The 20,518-nt window shown below is 42.9% G+C and overlaps 1 protein-coding gene across 2 annotated transcripts in view; it reads right to left on the bottom strand.

Annotated features, from left to right (window-relative positions):
* Positions 1–20,518, bottom strand: part of MERTK (MER proto-oncogene, tyrosine kinase) — a 374,986-nt gene that overhangs the window by 126,604 nt on the left and 227,864 nt on the right. For both annotated transcript variants that reach the window (XM_085612117.1, XM_085612118.1), the window contains exon 5: positions 18,026–18,112. In XM_085612117.1, coding sequence (XP_085468243.1) covers positions 18,026–18,112 — 87 coding nt within the window. The remainder of the gene's footprint in view (positions 1–18,025; positions 18,113–20,518) is intronic.

The following is a 20,518-nucleotide window of genomic DNA, read 5'->3' as shown; positions in this document are numbered from 1 at the left end:
GAATTCAGACTTCTTCACGGTACAGAACTGGCAATACTTTAAGTATCTGAGGACCAGCATGCTATCCTCGATCAAGGTGGTAAGGCGGAGCTCATCCTAGGAGATCTCACTACAGCCTTCAAAACATTTTTCCATTTCAAAATTATCCACTGACTAAACCAATGAATTTAGGACAAAGCTCTAGACTGGCTTTCATCCTTCCTTTCGCTTCACACTTGGACAGATCGCCCACCAGCTTTCCGCTCCTCACCTTGCACCCTTGAGAGTGGATTATCTTCCTTGAGCTCTACTCTCTTCAACTACTACATTTCACATCTGACAAGCCTCGTCTGTTCCTTCGGTGTCAGACTTATGTCATAAACAGAGAGCACACAAAACATTGTGTTGTTTGGTGATGACTTCCATACCATGGCAGGGAATATTCACATCTACCTGCCTGGAGTTGCATTTTGGATGGGCTCCAGCTGCTTCAAGTTCAATGGAGGCAAAACCCAAGTACTCATTATTGGAGGCCCTCCCTCCATTGGGTCTTCTACTTTGTGAAGCTGAAACTAGATCAAGATCCTATGGTGAAGCTGCTAAAAATAATGGCTTTATATTTGACTGCCACTTTATTCTTCAGTCCCAATCAATGGAGTCTCTTCTTCTAGCTTGTTTTACATCAGAATGCTCCTAAGGTCTTGCTTCTGCTTCCACTAGAGTACAGTAGAACTGTAGTTCAAGCTAATATTAGTCAATATCTTGGTCTTCCTAAAATCCTAACTGCAAGATTCTAACTCATTCAGAACAGAAAGACCAGAATCATAGTTGGTTGTCCTCCCAGGTCCTCCATCTATGAGGAAAATGGATAGTTCTTGAAAGCCTTAGAATAATTAAAGTGAAGGTGATGACAACGAGCCAGTGATTGTCAGTGTGGAGGGTGGCTCAGAGGACAATAAAAGGACACCTTCCATTGAACCTGCTCAGAGGGATGCGGCTCCACAGCCACCCGCTTCCATATTTGTAAGACTCCTGTCAAGAGCTGCATCCACCACTACCACACTGGCAGTATTGCCTTCTTTGTGAACCTGGCTGTCAAGAAATTAGTGCTTCAATAATGTATGGTACGACTCCTACGTAGACACCTGGCAGATGTCCAGGACAGGAACTCCACATGCCATTGCAGAGGTCGTAGCAGTGTACCTGGTGGAATGGGTTTACAGATGTTCTCGAGGCTCCTTTTTGGCAAATGGAAAACAAATCTTAATGCAGAGCACGATCCAATAAAAGATGGCTCTCTTCTGCACTTCCTTGCTTTTCTTTGCCTCAATGAACCCCGCAAAGAGATGATCATCCACATTGTTCTTTATTATGATGGATGTACAGATCAGCGCTCTTTAGGGGCCCAAATGAGGGATGCTCTCCTCCGCCTCCTACCCTTTGAGAGGTGAGGTGGAACATAGAACGCTGGCAGAGCTATGGTTTGACTGAAATCAAATAGTATCACAACTTTTGGTAAGAAAAATGCTAAGGTCTGCAGTACCAGTTTGCCTGTAAATAAGGTGATGTATGACGGGTCAACATAGAGACCCTGATGCTCAATAACTCACAGTGCAGTGGGGATGGGGACGAGTACAACTGTCTTGAAGTTGAGGAGCCACAAGGAATAGCAGTCAAGCAGCTCAAAACGAGTGCACATCATATCTGTGAGGACCAAGTTAAAGTCCTATTGCATTTTGAAAATGAATCATAACTGGCGAGTTAAATAATGAGGGCTGGTCCAAAAGAGCAGAAAGGTTCCTTAAACTGTACCCAAAGCAAAGCCTTGCTGGGCAAGTGACAAAACAAACAACAGAACGTTAGATAAATTGGCGTGGAAGGGGTTAATCTGGCATGTGCCACAAGTGAATTCTGCATTTTGCCCAAACAGATGAGTTCCATCAAAGGGTGTGTCCATGAGGGATGATTGGACATTATCTGAAAAAACAGTGGACCACAACCAAGCATGTCAGAGAACAGCAACCCTGGCGTCAATGGTCTGCTCAATGGATTTGGTGGTGTCCAAGCCGCAATTAATTGTGAACTCAGCTGCATCATGAACATCCTGTACGGCTTGAGCTAGGACAGACAGGAGATTTTCTGGAATACCTGGGAGGACTTGGGCCACTGATTCCCAAAAAATGTGGGTATAGCGACCCAGTAGGCAGCTGGCATTCACATATCTGAGAGCCAAACTGGTGGAAAAGAATACCATCTTCACAAAGGTTTCCACAGATTTGGACTCCCTATCAGGGAAAGTAGTCAGAAAGGTATTTGGGTTTGTCCGACTTGTGGACACCTGCACCACCAAGCTTTCTGGAGAGGGGTGCTGAGACCCACAGACAGGGTTACTTGGGCAGGACAATGACATGGCGCAATTTGGCGAATGACTTGAGGGCCTGAGCAAGGATTATTGCACAGGCTCCAAGGAGGGTATCTTAAGTGCCTCATCGACGAACAAGAGTAGCTCAGTAGATGTTTTCTCCTGCTGCAGTACCTCCGTCAATACATTGGTTTTGACCAATAAGGTGGGAAGCTGGAAGTCAAGTACTTCTAAAGCCCTTTGAATTACCATTGCATAAGAAGCAGTCTACTCGATTGCAGGACAAGAGGTTGAGAGAAGGCCCGACTCAAGGGAAGTGTCAAGGCCACTGATTTCTTGAAGGTCATCATACCAATTTTCTTCATGCTATGGTTACCCTATTTCATCATCCGCACTGCAATCGCTGTCCAAATTTGTACCAAATAAGGAGTGTAACTCATGTGTCCTCCTTCGTGGAGGTGGCAAGTTAAGTGGTGATGCCGAGCTTCGATGGAAGCCAGGTGCTGCCTCCTTAAAGTTCTAATGATGCCAGCTCGGAGTCGGAAAGCACAATGGGCAGCTGATCTTCCAGCTTTGGTAGAGTCGGCATAGGTATCAAGGCTCTGGGAACTGCCTTGTAGAATGTCACTTTAGGAGGGGTTGGTAATGAAGCCACAGGAGGCCCAGTGGTAAATTCGGAGGGTCCAACTGGTGCAGAGGATTAACCTGCAGGTGGTATACAAGATGGGGACCCCTCAGCTTCTTGGGGTCCATAAGTGACCAGAGAGAGTCGGTAAGGATCCAAAGCATCCCAGTATGGTCCTGTTGAACACTTAGAACTGCCTCAATGTCGTAGATAGCTCCAGAAACTCAGGTTGTGCTGAGACATTTTGCGGATCATGACTCAGAGGTCGACCAACTTCGGGAGCGAGATCAAGAGGCATAGCATGCCCTTGGGCCTTCTCAGGAGTATGTGAGTGGCGGGAAGGGGCCGAGTCCCACTTGGATCATTTATGAGTTTTCTTTGACTTACCAGAAGACTTGAAGTGAGATGACGACCAACCTCGGGAACGACTCCTGCGACTTCTGGACTGGGAACGGGACTATGACTGACCCTTCAACTTAGACTGGTCTTGTCATAGAATCTTCCATTGCAGGGCAACATAGCGCTTCATCTCTTGGTTCCATATAGAATTTGAGTTCATAGATGCATGGTCAATTCAGGCCTTAGAGTTGTGGCTCGACTACAGGCACCACAGGCAAACCTGTTGAGGAACTGCCACAGACATGTGTTTGCAACAGTCGTTACAGGGTTTTCCTCCTATCATCTTAGCAAGTGACATTTCCCTTTCACACTGTAAATTGTTTTGTGTAAAAAAGTTTCTGAAAGAGATGACAAGTAGTACGGGATCCACGTCTGGTGGGTGGAAAGAAATAAACTGACGTAAGTGTAACGGAGTAGCACCTATGTAGGCCCCACATGTCATTTGTGGAGTGGAAAGGCATCCGTATGGAACCACACAGGACCACATGCTGGTGCGCAGAGGTACGGCTCAAAAGTTTCCGGATCCAGTTTGACACCTGGGGAATATTCAAATGTTGAGTAATCTACAGTTAGAAGTCTCTATCAGAAAAAAAATAATGTTCTAACCTTTGAAGCAAAACGTAAACTTGGCTGTTTATTTAGCTCTCTTATTCCTATCTTAATGCTCTAGTGCTCAAGCACCAAGTTGGGTAACAGTAGCAGCATACAAATAATTTAACATAACATAGTATTATCTCACATAATAAAATAAATAGTACTTATTCAGTTGAATTGTTGTAAAACATTCACACATCCTCATACAAGACATCAATTTATTAGTAGACTTGTGATAGCGTGCAGTCATTTAATAAACCTGCTTACACCCTTTGATAAATTGCCAAGTGGATTGTAAGTGGGTGCCTGACCAGTCTAGAAATGTCCCACAATCCTGAAAGCAAAAGACACACAAATGATGGATGGAATGCGGAACAAATCAAACATTCACCCCCAGTCAAGAGATCTGGGTTAAATCCATCATACTTTTGCTCACTATGACACCCCAGTGTATAGACTCAGCCATAAGCAAATCAGTCTTGACGTGGGTCCAGTGTTCACCATGCCACTGGAATCAAGCTAGCCTGGCTGATAAAGGGTGATACCGCGAAACCGGTCCCGGGATGCTCGTTTCCGGTCCAGGTCCACCCGACGTGGCAGTTCGGGCTGGACTGTTCTCATGGGGAGCAGTGTCAAGAATGATTTGCATATGGCTGGGTTCAAAATGGAATGGCATGGTGTGCAAAATAAACGATAGATTTAGGCCCAGATCTCTGTACTGGGGGTGAATGTTTGACATTGTTCAGCATTCTGTCCATCAATTGTTCTTTTTGCCACAACCCTGAGAGGCATCACCTGTAAAAGTGAGGCCCTCGCCTTGTGAGGGCGCATCATAGGTGAAGGGAGGAGTTAAGCAGAATTGATTAGAGAATGATCACCAATCTACATCCTAAAGTGCCCCAGGAGTAAACAGTAGGTGCTCTTGAGGACGTGTAAGGGGAGTTAAATTGCAAATGGGCTCCGAACAGACACACACAAGATTTAAGCCATTTTGGAAAAGTGGATTTTAATACTAAATAGTCAATGCTGTATGTCATGCTTTATTGATCAGATTGTGAAAATATGACAAAGAATTGAATGAGTGTCAAGTGACAATAGATAGTCTGAAGTAGGTGGAAGGATACACCCAAACACCTAACTGAATGATGGTGAGACTGAAATGCTCATGTGGGCCAATTCAAGATATGTTTGACAATGTCTCCAGATAATGGCTAAAAGGTCCCGGGCCAGAGAAGGCTGAAGGAAGCTGACACAGTCCCATTATATGGATATATTTCTTTTAAAAACATGTTCTAGTATGTACTTTGCAAAGTCAACATGACTAAAAGAGAATTTTGAAAGGAGAGATCAAATGATTACTGGTTGTCCAGAATGTTAACGCCACTACAGTTCGTTCATAGAAACACCACATAAGGGTTCAGATTATGGAAACTGACCTGGTGCCGTGCCAATTTGCTATGTTCTGCCCAATTCTGATCTTGTGCCGGTAACTTTGCTGTGACATTTGCGGGGGCAATCGGCACATAAGGTGAAATTTGCCTGATTTGATCAGTGTTAAAACAACCTTTTCTACCAGTCGGTCTGTGTAATTGTTGGTTCATGACGGCGGTAAAACTGCCAGGGACCAGTGCAAAATTACCTGACACTGTTGCAACTTATGTGATCTGGGACAGGGCACAGAGTTGCAGAAACTTCACTTACCACATCTGGCAACTGTTAGATTTCTAGTGTCTACAGCTGGACTAGATAGAGATATCTTGTTTTTCCCTAAACTAAGCAGTGCTGTAAAAGTTTGCATGCCTCCTTAAAAAAAGATTTCCAGTAAAATAAGCGGATTTCATTTAATTTGTATTTATTTATTGTAAAAGGAGTCTAGATTGTGCTATATCTTGCAAAACATCTTGGATGCAAAGATGGCAGTCTTCAAGGGATATTATAGATAAATTAATACATTTAGCAGGTATGCTTTCACTTGTCAAAGTTCCCAAAAATGTAAAACAAAAAATAGGGGATCATACAGAGATGCTATGCACAACAGTTAACAAGGCGGTTAATAAAGGGTGTGGCTATAAGATACTTGCAGCCGTTATATCTCTGGACAAACAACATTCCATAGTTGCTAAAAACTTCCACATAGGCTGTACAGAGACTACTTTGATAATGAAAAATGTATTCGGCAGAAACACCAATGTATTCTGGATGGTCACTGGCTAACTAAAGTGGGCCCAACCTACAGACTGTTCTAACATAGGGAAGCCAATTTGAGACTAGCAGCAAACAATGCATGCACCCAGCGGTTACAAATGAAAAAGGATACTTCAGTGTTATCACTTTTTCCCAGAAAATTGCATTATCATCTACAGTCCTGCCTAGGTTCACCTTCGAACAGCTGCGCTCGGTTTACGATCCAACCATTGTTTGCTCCAGTCACACTGTGATCTCCATAAGGTACTTGGATCAAACCAGAAATTCTGCTTTTGGATTCAGGATAACATCTATAAATGATCTACATATCATAAAAATACCAGAGGCAGGGCAATCTGTGTCTTATGTGACCACATAGAGGATTGAATTGTATTTGACCAAAGGGAGATACCAGCTCCTAAAGTGAACTAACTCACCAACCAAATATAATTTATTAACCAGAAACCACTCCATTCTGGATAGGAATGAATTAGGAAAGTTATCTAGAACTTTACCTGTTCTCATGGTTGGTTGTTTATGAGCAGATCATTGGTAACTTAAATATTAAATTGGCCGCTTTGCAGTGGCCGTATTACACTTTTGGCATTTACACCTTTCTCATACTGAGATAGGTTTACGTTGTCCCCCTTGGCATGATGTTGGTTAGTATGGATGAACTTTCACTAGATGGAGGGTAGTCAGATCCTAACTAGTCCGCCATCTTCATTTATTACCATTTTCTTCACTGTCCCCCGTTCTGCTGACTCTACCAATCAATCAATCAATCAATCAAAAGTTCATTATTTAGTCAATAGTTTACAAAATACATTTAGAAAAAACAATTGCCCACAAAGCACAGAATAGATTCAAAAGATAGTTATACGCCAATCAATATCCCTGAAAAATGCCATAACATGCATGCACAAAATAATTTAAAAAGATTATACAATTTTCCAGACCTCAAGGTTTTAAAAGACACAATTAAAGCAAGTGATAATAGACCTCCCCAAAATAAAAGCACAAATGAGTGCTGCAAACAGGTAGTGAAAATCAAGCAACAATTAACAGGACTGAATCATGGTGCCAACGTAATTTCATAGTGTCCTCCACCATCTGATGGCAGTCTGAATGATCTTAGCCACGTCCAACAAATATTAATCAATGGTAATGACTGTATATTAATAGTATGCATGCCTACATTGCCTTATATATTCCCATATCTCAAAACTGGCACCAGGGAACACTTCCTAATTGGTGCATAAAATTTACAAAAAAAGTATAAAATGTATTGTATTTGAAGGATAACAACAGTCATATGCACCTACTGGTAGGCTGTCATGGTAAAGACAAGGTTCAGGAAAAGCGACCAAAAAATGTACCATGCTTGGCCTTCGTTGTGTTAGTAGGAATCTATGGTGACTATTGTGGACTCATACAAAGTAAGGCTCCATGCCAACAGAAGTGTTAACTATCATAAGATTTGCCACAGTATGCTTCTGGCACTCATTAGGTTCCCTGTTCATCTTGCGCAGGTCCACAAAACGGGCTTTAACTAGATTGTTGCACGATGAGTTGAGAGACATCAGGTCAGAAAAGAATTCAAGTAAATTCAAAGTAAAAAAAAGACAATTTTAATCTATCCTAGCCATTGAATCTTCATAGCTTTATCAGATTTCATGAAATCTGATAGTGCCAAACAATTAAAAGCAGTTTCCTGCTCAGTCCAAATAGACAGGCACAGTAGAAGTGGGTGAAGCTTAATCAAATCCCTTATGTAGTTTACCCCCAGTCCTCCCAGTTCAGTGTGGCACAGATAGGTGGAAGTACTCTGTGGAACAGTCAGGAGTCTGCTCAGAAACCCATTCTCTAACTTTTGCGTGGGTGGAAATTCACGGATACCCCAAAGCTCAGTGCCATGAGTGGGAATCGACAAACATTTAGATTTCTAGATCGCCCCAATTGTTTTCATTGGTTTGATGCCAAGTTTCAATGTAATATTAAAGAAAGCCTCCACACTTCTTGTTTGCAGACTTCATGCACCCAGTGTGTTCCAAATGCAGGGGTCATCAAATTGTACCCTCCGGTATGGCAAAATGGAATAAGGACTTGTTTTAGTGTTATTGACTATGTGTGACATAGATTTTAATGTTTTGAACTATTAGCCATTATATAGGTCTTAGAGTTATTTGCTGTTAAATCTAACTTCACCATAAAAATTGAAAATTGGTCCAATATACTCTGTAACTCGGGGGGCAGCTGAGCTATGAGAACCACATGTTGACTTAAAGGAGGACAGGTATGAAATGGCTGGCTACATGAGGGATATCAAAACCAAATTTTAACAAATGTTTATCAAGCCCATTCATATATAAAGTAAGCAAAAATGGTACAAGTCCGCAACCTTGCCTTACACTCCCTGTTAGTTTAAAAGGAGTCATGGTGTCACCATTTGGGCCAAAGCTGACGCGAGTCATCGCCTCTTTGTGCAGTTGCCTAATAAAGTTGACAATGTTATCCTCCATCCCCAAATCATGCATAATATCCCAGTGTTTTGAGCAATTTCCATGACTGAATACTGAACTAAGATCCGTGAATGCTAAGTAAATGCTCCCCTCTTTGACTATGCAATTTATTTATAGGGAAGTATAGGTTGAGGTGGTAAGCAACTGAACCGAGGCCAGCTCTGAATCTGAACTGTACGTCAGACAAGACATAATTGTCTTGTGCCAAGTCTCCATTCAGTGTAAAAGAATCCTGACCATTAGTTTCGCAGTCAAATTGATAAGAGAAATTGGGCACTAGCATTTAGGATCGTCTTTATTGCCAGTTTTAAAGATTGGTATGATGGTTGTGTGATTCCAGGAAGGAGACGGTCTTCAATAATGAATGTTCTTAAATACATTTGTCAAAAGTGTCAACATTATACCTGAAAAGATAGACTGGGACCCCACTGGGGCCCACTGCCTGTTCCTTGAGCACCCATTTAAAGCAGTCATAACATCCTGAAGACCTAACTCAAGGCCTTTGAGTCGCTCCTCCACATTTTCGCTGGTATCAATACCATAGTCATCTGGGGGAAAGGACCCACCATAAACCCCAAAGAAATGATTAACCCAGTCATCAGAGAGGATGACAACATCCAATGGAGACTCCGATGAGTCCTTGACATAGGGTTGGTTAACTACCTGCCAAAATGCACAAATATTTTGCTGAGCACGGGCAGCTAAAAGCGACTCTACCAATCGTTGTTCGTTCTCTTGGTTCTTTGTGACATTTTTGCCCTACTCCTGATTTTATATGTACAGCAACCAAATGTATTTTTCACAAATTAAATGGCATACGTGACTGCGTGCCCACATACATTATTACAGTCTACTCAGACAAGGGCATTTTCTGTTATTTCTTTGATTGTTAATGGCATATCCCATTATGTTCCAGGTCTGTGAAGGCGAGTAGGTTGCCGGCAGTGTCCCGTCGACTCAAGTGTCCCTTCAACTGCACTAGACCCTCCATTGTGACTAAGGAGCACTGTTCCACCCACCTTGTGGTGGTTTTATTGTGCTGCAACCATTCTGGTGCAGCCTCATTTAACAAGAGCGACTATCCCTCATTAGAAGGGTGGTCCCTTGCCCCTAAGCGGGCGCTTAGTGACACCATTTTTTGGGGAGGCCCTGATGAAGTGCTGCCCGATCCCTGTGCTTATTAGGCATAAGACATGTTGACTTCACTCTGATAACTTCTATCTTTGTACATCGTGACATCACAATAGCATCACTGTTTTTACTCAGCCCTGTTAACCACCCACTATTAAACTTGTTCTTAGATTAATAGAGGCTATTTTAGATACCCTTCACTCTACACCTAATATTTTTCTCATAGAGCCCCCCCCCCCCCATGCATTCACCTTCAGGGCATTACCAGATCAAAAGATCTCCGATAAAGAGCCCCCAGGCCCGTCGTATTGCAGTACCGGCCAGACAAGGAGAGCCCAATGATGAAGCATGACACCCTAACAGGTGTGTGAAGGCATTAAGATTTGAGTTTCATATCTCCCAGCGACAGAAGCACTAGCTACGTGTACCCACCTTAGCGCCCATCTGGCTGACGAGGAACTACTCCTACCTTGGATTACTAATGTCCCATTATGTAACACACAAAAAAGTGTTACAATACCTTCACACCAAATGGGTGGATAAAACGCATCTCACAGACACAGAATCTAAAATATTGAAAAAGGACTGGGTTGGTATGGTTGCTAGAAGCAGTAGGACAGCTACTAACCAAGATACCCACATAGATTACCATAGTTGTTCTAAAAATGTAGGGTCACTGTGTTGCTTAATAAACGTGTCCCCACAGGACTGAAAAGAAATTGACAGATAAAGAGGAATATTTTATCTTTATACAACTGAATATTCTAATCAGGATATTAATTGTAGGATTGTGATATGCACCTAACACTTACAAACAAGGCTTTTGGGAAAAACGTTTCAGAATGTGAACTTAATTTGGACAGACTTCCTGGCCCTGGATCAACTATTGGATAGGGCTAGGTGCACTGCTGATAGGGCAAAACTGCAGAACCTACTGTGTGATCAGACCTTAATTGATGCATGGAAACTTTTGCATCCCAATGACAAGAATAATACTTTACTTCTGCCTGAACAACACTAATGTTTTATTACATTACTGTTTAGTATCAGATGTCACTTATTGTGAAATATTGGCAGAAAGGGACAATGACCATAATCCTGTGACATTAGGGCTATACTTGGGATGCGTTGCTCCACCGCACACTCAAAGGCGTATGAGACCTACGGCATACAGATACCGTCATAGTACAAATGCTCTTAGGTCACATGTCTATGTTTACAGCTCGGGAACTAAGGGGTCAAAACATCATCACAAATAATATGGGAAACAGGCAAAGCCTGATGAACAGGATTTCTCATGAGGAACCAGCTATTCATAAACATCAAAAGAGGGAAGAACAATCAATATTGAAATCCAGGGTCAGAGAGTTAATAGATTATTGTGTAAATGATCCTATGATCCTGGACTTGAGTCCAAACAAGCAACTGAAATAGCCAAAATCCAGTTGAATTCCCTCTTGACCTTGCAAGCTGAGAAAGCTCGAACTAAATCCAAACAGAGTAGGTACGATCATGTAAAAAAAGAAATATGAGATCCATAGAACACCGCGGATATGTTTAGTTTCCTCCAGAGATTTTGGATAATGAAAGCATCTAAAATCTTCACGGGCACTGAGGAATTACTGAGTGGCAATCAGACTCCTGAATTACTGTTTTCCTTTGGTTATTCCTCATTTCTCAGGGGACCCTTATGGTTCCACTGCTAATCCCTGAATCTACCCCCATGCCTCATCCACTCCCAAGAGCAGACTTCACGGGGCCAAAACTGGGCATTTACATTGAAGGCGTTGGTCTTCTTCAAATTTGTTAAAGACAGCTGATAAATACCATATGTGAATATTGAAAAGTAGCTATGTTGACTGCTAGGATAGGGTCACCTTTCACATACAGTTATGAGAGACTCTGTATGGCGTTTTACCTGCTGAAAACGTGTGGTGATGTTTACTTCTATGCTAAAGTAGGCCTCCAGTAAGAGGACATCTTTCATTGATACCTTTGCTAATAGGATTTGAAACTTCAGGTAAAGCGGATAGCAAATCGAAATCCAATTCATGCTCTATGAACTATGGGCATGCCAATAGTCCTAAACACCACACAGTTGTTTTAGAAGCCATACCGATGTACCTTAAAGTGGAGAAAATAGAGGTTTCTGGCTATCACACTTAAGGATGGTAGCAAGGCAAAACGTGAGGTCAACTATGGCAGCACCAGCTTGGGCACAAGAGCCTTCCACAACCAGTCAATTTTTCCCAAATAGTGGGACATAAGTAAATATCCCTTAACGTGCCGATCACCATTATTTGCAGCAACCATTGATAACCATGTTGGTTCTTACTATTGTCTCACAGGAGGTCACATTTATAAAGTAACTGAGCTTGGAGTTGTTAAAAATTTGAAATAGAGTCTGAGAGTGATACATCAAAGGAGTACGGAAAACCAGCTAGGCGATGAAATGTGGCTGAATACCTTTTGTTGGTTGCTTTTCGGGACCATTATGCCTCCTGTCTTTTGGACATTATGTCTCTTTAGAACCTGAAGCAATTTGTGAATAAACCCACCCACTCTGCTGGTCATCTGCATGATCCAATCTTTTCTAATGGTTGTAGCAAGGTTGCAGAGGTTCTGAGCAATACCTGGGCGGACCACTCTACAGTGTATTTTTGCTAAAATACACGGCTAGAGGGGTCGACCTCGAAGCCGGGGAACTGGGTTCGAGTCTTGACGGGGACGCTTAACATTCTATGATTCTAGGCAAAACACAATCTCCCCGTGCCTAACAAAAATGAATGTGTCTGTCTGTAATGCAACTGGTGCTCATGTAAATCGCTCTGATACCCTCAGGTCAAGTTTGCTCTATATAAAACTAAAACCAAAATACAATTATATAGGAGTGGGTGTTATTTTTAAAACACTAAGGCCTCGCATACGAGTCCTGCATGTATAATGCGTTAATTTTCGCTTAAAAAATAAAATACCCTGGTGACTGTCACTTATCGGATGCCATTAATAACACCAATTTTTAGTTTCTCTGTGTCAATGGGGCAGAACGTGCGAATTTTGGTGACTGCAGCATGAAAATCCGCATGACCAGGTATTTACCAGACTTTTTTCATCCTGTAAATTTTGACTGGATTGGACTGCTGAAAATCTGAATTCAGTAAAATCCAACCAGCTCATAGCTATCAGCATGTGTGTAAAAAGATTTGTAAAAGTGTTGGAATTTAAAGTGCCATTTTTGATCGAGGCTTGAATTTGTCCTGAATATATATAAACACACTTAACTTCTAAAAACTGCTTGTAGGAAGAGACTAAAAAGGGATAGAACAAAATAAACAGTGCTTGTTGTTTGCAATAAGTCCGCGTGACTAAATAAGAAAATATCTCAACAGCATCAATCACGCCTCGATCACAAGACGTTAAGTAGGCTTGCGATGTTTTTTTTGTTTATTGCAAATGTTGGGCATTGTGCAGGACACTTCTTCAAGAAGCCAATCGAATCGCCAGGTGTACACTTGGAGTGACTGCACCTGCGAAGTTAGGGCCTCTTTCCGAGTTGTGCCGCTCTGATCTCCTAATGAATTACAAGTTCTAAAATGTGTGAAATTGAACCCAGTAGAACAACTTTTCCATTCACGTGAGGTTTGCGGAAAAGGACCCCGAGACCAGAAAAAATGTGGTAAACAGCCTTGATTTCTGGGATTTTCAAGCCTCAAATGCATAGTGGCAGGTAAATGGGTTGGTGAAACCCAGAGACGTTTTAAGGGATGGGCAAAGTGGGGCCTGCCCCAGGGCCCCAGCCTTTCAGGGGGCCGCCTGATAGAGACAGCTCTGTTCTGCATAGAGTCTTGTCCTGATGACCTTGAATAGTTCTTAAACAGATTGTTTTAAATACCATTTTCCTTCAATTTATTTTTATTTTTTAGTGTGAGTGATGTATTTGAGTCTTTTACTGACATTTCACAGAGAAAAGTTTGTTTTTCAAAACTATGCAACAATTATGAAAAAGCTTGTTTTAGATCAAAACACGACCTAACATTTGAGGAAAAGGAGAGGTTCACAAAGATTATTTGCAATCAAATTAATGAGCTGTTGCTGCATTGTAAAACTGAAAAAACACGTTACTATCCCTAAATATAAGATGTAAACAATAATTTAAAATTGGACCCGTGTGCCTGTGCAGAGTGGGTAAAGAGGGCATGAAAGAGCTGAAACTGGATCATTAATTCAAAGCTGGTTCGAACAGGGCCCCCCAAAATCTGTTTGTCCACTGCCCCCGTAATTCTAAAGATGTCCCTGGTGATACCGGCCGAAATCAGCAATACCAAGTAGGTGGGGTATTACTACCCTATTATCCAGGCTAACTAGGAAACAGGGGCTGATCATAACATCAGAAGTCTCTCAGCTTTTGGAATTAATGGCACTGTGAAAACCCAGCAGGTATCGGAGCATGGCTGAACAGTGGAGTGGCGAGTGTGCCAGGGCCCTAGTGCAGGGAAGGAAATGCCCCCCCCCCCCCAGCTGCTGTTTGAACCGTGAAACACAGAACACAGGACAGCATTAGTCAATGGGATCCTCAAGACTCTAGGCCCTGGTGTCACTGTGCCTGCTGTACCAATGGAAGTGACGTTCCTGTATCTCACGTCAAGAAGGGGAGGAGGTGGGGTAGGAGTGACTCACCCCACAGCGGCCTTACTGTTGCCCAGCTGATTCCATCAACAACTCATGAATTTCAGGAATTCACATCATTTCCTATGGAAAGAATGAAAACTGGACTGAGTGAGAAGGAAGGAAGTGTGCAATATGGCACCTCCTGAAACAACTTTCAGCTCTACAATTCCCGACACAAATGAGAAGCCAGAAAGTACGGCATTGCCGGAGCTTGGACAGCTTTCACTCGCCTCCGTGAGTCAGCATGACAGAACTACTGCTCTAAGAAACCCACTGAGGTAATTAACATTCAGCTGCTATGCGGATATGGCATAGTTATAGTGTTTTGAATGCTGGTTCAACGTGGAACTTACCTAGCTATGGTGCAAAGTGGAAATGACCGGGCAATAATCTACTGCTGATATGAAAAGAATTGACTGTGGTGCTTTAATGGTGGTGGTGCAATGTGTAGAGAATTTTTTCTCTAAGTGACCACCTAAGAAAATCTTATAATAAGTTTGAAGAAGTATTAAAATATCTACACATTCCATTCTTTTCAGATCTGGTCTGCGCTTGGTATTTAAAGACTAAGTCACAAAGAAATATATTCAAGTTTATTTTTAATAGAACAAGTACCAGATGTTCAAAGCCATTTTGCAGTTGCAAAGCACTTTTTGTTATGTAATAATCCCATTTTAAGATTTGGTAGAATGGGTACCGAATCGCAAACTGGGTTTAAAAATGCATAACAAATTGCTATTAGGTCATGTTTAGGGCATCTCTTACAAAGTTGCAATTCACAATGCAATGTATCAATCCAGTTGCAAAACATTGAAAATTTACTGATTGCGTTGGTAACCGATTCACAAAAGTGAAGAGGTCCCCTTGAGACCCCGTCCTCATTTTTGAATGATAAGAAAAGTGTTTGTTGGGGAAGGGGCATTAAAAAAAAAAAAAAAAAAAAAAAGCTATCCCAGACCTGGTGGTTTGCTGAACCAAGCAGACCTCTATCCCTATGAAGCCTACCAATCAGAGTTAGTTGCAATTTGCAACGTATCTCATGAATAGTAATGAGGTGAGTCAGATTCCAGATTGTGAATAGAAATTTTGCAAGCCAACATATTAATACATAGGTTAGTTTGCAAAATTCTGTTAAATTCACAAAAAGTCAGTATGCAAGTTGCGACCACTTTTGCGAATTTATTTTCCATACAACTGTCCAAGTGGCAGCTCCTCCGTTAAGGCTGAGGAGAGTTGCCCCCACTGCTATTTTTAGCGGTGCATAAAAGATAAAGAAAATGATAACAACAGGACATTATTATAATTATATTTTACTATGCAGCACTCGGGTGCGGCTGGGATCTGTGACACCAGAGCAGAGTGAGGAGTACTTTGCACACCTCTAAGTGCATATGTCGGCTTGGCTGACCCTCTGGGGCTGGCCAATCCGTCATGTGCACTTAGCATCTTCTCCACGGGGCTGTGTTGCACAGCCCTGTGGTGAACATGCAGAGCCTCCTAGCCACCTGACCGCCTGAGTGTCCAAACAGCCGCTCAGACCAGTCACGATGCTGCTCATGCAGTGTTGTGATAGGCTGGAAGAGTCTGGAAGCCTGGATGCTTCCAGCAGAGCTGAAGAGAATGGAGGAGAGGCGTGCGGTGGCGCAGGACAAGATAAGTTTAATTTTTTTTAATAGCTCCCCCCTGCATAATACCATAAAAAGGTTGCAGCAAACTTATTTTTTTCAAGTAGTCAGGGATGAATAACTTTTGTGGTATATACCGCAGATCAAGATTTGCAAAATATCACATTCAGCAGGAAGTCTTCAAAACCAGTTTGTTATAGCTCCCGAATCCATAGATACCAGCTATCTTAGTTTGGGGAAAACACTCTGGGTTCTGAACTTGGTGAAGCTGCACTCTTTGAAGCTTAGGATATAGATTTGAAAAAGGGACAATCACTCTTCTCTCTCTCCGCCTCATTCTGAGGATCATTCTACCTCAGAAACACAGTAACTGAGAAGTCTATGATCCAGGAGTGGAGCAAGCAAGGTAAAGTCACCTGTATCAAAGGGGTGTAGCATCTGATGAAATAAACATCTCACTGTTTCCAATGGACACAGTATCTGTTGTGCACTGCATCTGAATCTCACTGACACTGGTTTTGATGGGTATTGTATCTGATAATCAATGTATTTATTGGGTACTCTATCTCAAGGGCACTGCATCCGATGAGTACTGCTTCTTTCATGAGGTATTCCACTAAAATATCAAAAATAAAAATTCGGCTCACTTGGAGCAAGGAGGGGCAGGCACAAAGGCAGGGTAGTCAACCAAGGGGTTCGGCAGTCAAGACAAGACTGTTGGTTTTATTTTCGGAGGAAGTATTTTGGGATGGAAGGAGAGCTGAGGTCGTAGCTGATTCAGAAATATCTCCCTGTTGAATTAAGTGCTAAATTTGAGTGATGCACTGTACGACCGAATGTGCATTGGGGCTAAAGTATGGTGGCCACAAAATGTAGCTGACAGCATGCAGCACAGTCAAATTAAAGATTTTAAGTCTAGGGGTAAAAGAGTGTCAGTGGCACATCAGTTTTGAGGAGTTCAGAATTGTTGGGTACATGCTCTCTCCATCGCTCGCCCTAGTGCATGGTATCTAGCCCACCAACACTGGAGGTCACACTCCATCTGTGCACAAGTACACTGCAGGATCTAGTGGCTCCTGGAATAGCTGGAAAGGCCACACCCCTTAGCGCACAACGACGCTGCAGAACTATGGCATCTTCTGTTTTCTTACTCATTATGGCATCACACAGTGTGGCTCCTTAGGGTAATACAAGGATAAAAAAAATTCTAGCTGCCTGCAATGAAATTCAAGATGAAGTTGTGCCCTCCCTACTTTGGGACTGGGTGAAAGGTAGTGGAGCCCTGAATAAAGGGCAGAACCAATGAAATAAGTCACAAAAATTAGGCATGCCCAACCGTTCCAGGACAGAATTGGGGAAATGAGTATGACTAGGAAAACAAACCCACAACCCATGTTACATGGGAAGTGTTGGTGTCTGATGGGGAAGGATCTGAGAGTCCTGCCAGTGCTCCTCAGTACTGGACAGACCGACCATGAAGTTCCAGATCTGCCAGACTCTACCTGAAAGACAACTTCAGAAATAAAAGAGAAACACATATTCCAAGACACCCACTGTTCTTGGGGAGCCTTCCCAATCCAAACATGACTGCAGTTATGTACACATAGAACAATAACAGAGACAGGCCTATTATATGCATGCAAGAGAATCAAGGCTCCATGGGAAGAGAATGTATGAACCATGAAGCTAAGAGGGCTGTAGGAAGGTATATGAGATCACAACAAAGACCAGTTAGAAGAGAAAATATGCCAGGTCGAGGTCATGGAGAGCTAGGGTAATAGCTACATAGAAGTAAAGGTCATGACGATGTAATGACAGTTTCCATTTGCCCAATTATTGTGCATGTCCTACAATTTGCATCTATACAGTGGTTAAGTCTTAATTCAGCGCGTCCTACAAATGTGAGGACTACAACCCTCAAGTGTTGTCTTCCTACCTTTTATATTTATCTGCACTTCGTTTGACGCAGTCAGTCCTTTCTTGTTGTGTGCTTCACAACTATAAATTGCTGCTTCGTCAAGACCTAGGAATAAATAAATAAAAAGAATGCATATTAGCGCCTGGTTTCCAATAGTATTGCTTTATTATGTGTTGTCTCAGTAGTCGCTGAAGGCAGCAGTGAATCTCAAACCAGTTGGTCCACTCTTGTGATGTCACACCACAGAACTAGCGTGATGTCACAGCGGCGGAAAATGGCACCGTTCATTCAAATACCAGGTGACTCTGTTGTGACGTCTGGCATGTCCCCTCCCACCTCAGGCTCTGCGCTCTCCCACTATGCAGGCTGGGGGAAGCTGCGATGCACAGGTTCAGCTACTCCAGCCTCACCAGTAACAAGAGGTAAGACCAGGGCGCAGGAACTGTGTTGACAGTAACAGAGGAATGTTCCAGAAGATCTAACATTTCGTTTATGTTTTCAATGGTATCCCCTCCGTGCCCCTTCGCACCCCTTCCACTAATGGTCCACGGAGGCAGTTTAAGTGGGAGGGATGTATAGGCGGCAAGTCTCACCATAACAAGTATGGTTTTTAATCCCAAATCAGGCTTTATATGGTTGCGGAATACTGGCAACTGAAGTAAAATGGATGTAGTGTTACCTCTGAGAAAATACAACTCGTATCATCACCAATCTCACAAAATATAAGTGTCCACCAGGGTTCAATAAATGCATCTTTTCTTTTCAATATGTGCATGGGCTCACTCTCTGGGCAAAACTGCAACATCCATACTGTAGCCAAGACTATGATTTGCATATGGCTGGGCTCAAACTGGAATGGCATGGTGAGCCAAAAAACGATGACTTTCGGTCCAGATCTCTGTACTGGGTGAATGTATGACATTGTTCTGCATTCTGTCCATCAACTGTTGTTTTTGCATCTGTCACCCCGAGTGGGACAGGTATGCCCAGACGTGGGTCCCCTGCTCTCCATGCCACTGGAATCAAGCTGTCCTGGCTGAAGAGGGGTGAAACCCCAAAACCGGTCCTAGGATGCTTGTTTCCAGTCCAGGGAGGACCTGGCTTGGCAGTTCGAGCTGGACTGTTCCCATGAGGCACAGGGTCAAGACTGATTTGCATATGGCTGGGTTCAAACTGGAATGGCATGGTGAAGCAAAAAAAAGATGGATTTAGGTCCCGATCTCTGTACTGGGTGAATGTATGACATTGTTCTGCATTCTGTCCATCAACTGTTGTTTTTGCATTTGTCACCCCGAGTGGGACGGGTATGCCCAGACGTGGGTCCTGTGCTCTCCATGCCACTGGAATCAAGCTGTCCTGGCTGAAGAGGGGTGAAACCCCAAAACCGGTCCTAGGATGCTTGTTTCCAGTCCAGGGAGGACCTGGCTTGGCAGTTCGAGCTGACTGTTCCCATGAGGCACAGGGTCAAGACTGATTTGCATATGGCTGGGTTCAAACTGGAATGGCATGGTGAGCAAAAAAACCATGGATTTAGGCCCAGATCTGTGTACTGGGGTGAATGTATGACATTTTTCTGCATTATGTCCATCAACTGTTGTTTTTGCATTTGTCACCCCGAGTGGGACGGGTATGCCCAGACGTGGGTCCCGTGCTCTCCATGCAACTGGAATCAAGCTATCCTGGGGAATCAAGCTATCCTGGCTGAAGAGGGGTGAAACCCCGAAACCGGTCCTAGGATGCTTGTTTCTAGTCCAGGGAGGGCCTGGCAGTTCGGGCTGGACTGTTCCCATGAGGCACAGGGTCAAGACTGATTTGTATATGGCTGGGTTCAAACTGGAATGGCATGGGGAGCAAAAAAACGCATTCTGTCCATCAACTGTTGTTTTTGCAAGACTAGTTTATGTCACAGCACTCTAAATCAGTCCCACAAAACAATAAGAAAACTGTGACCAGTTATGTATTTCATTTGCTGACAAATTCTTAACCTCCTTAGAAGTTAGCACATCACTTGTGCCCTAAAGTTCATGCACAGGTTACTGGTCACAAGAAGGATATTATTTAAAGCTCTCTGCATTGCCCAGTAAGCAAACGACTGACCTAGACCAGTTTGCCTACAGGAAATTCAAGCTCTGCATCCAAAATAAGCAAAATTGGAACTTCAGATCCAGACTGGCAGCAATGTTAACCATCCCACCTTTCAAAAGAACCGTGATCGGCGGTTGCTCGTTTTCAGTGGAAATCTGCAAACCACTGATCTCTTCACCCAAGAACCAGTCATTTAACAGCCATTTTGAATTCAGAAATGCGAGCAAATATGACTTATCTCAAAATAAGACTCCAGCTCTCAAACTTATGATTTGAATCAAGCGATAAACACCCAACCATGCCAAACATGCATAGGAAAAGCACCCAGGCTCTCGAAGGTCAGAATGCTCCAGTGACTTCCTGTGACTTTGAGGCTCTATATAACTATACAGTACATTCCAATTCAATACAGTACAGGCTCAGTTC

The sequence above is a fragment of the Triturus cristatus genome, chromosome 6 (genome assembly GCF_964204655.1).
Source record: "Triturus cristatus chromosome 6, aTriCri1.1, whole genome shotgun sequence".
In the NCBI taxonomy this organism is placed as follows: domain Eukaryota; kingdom Metazoa; phylum Chordata; class Amphibia; order Caudata; family Salamandridae; genus Triturus; species Triturus cristatus.
This window is presented reverse-complemented; position numbering and strand designations above follow the sequence as displayed.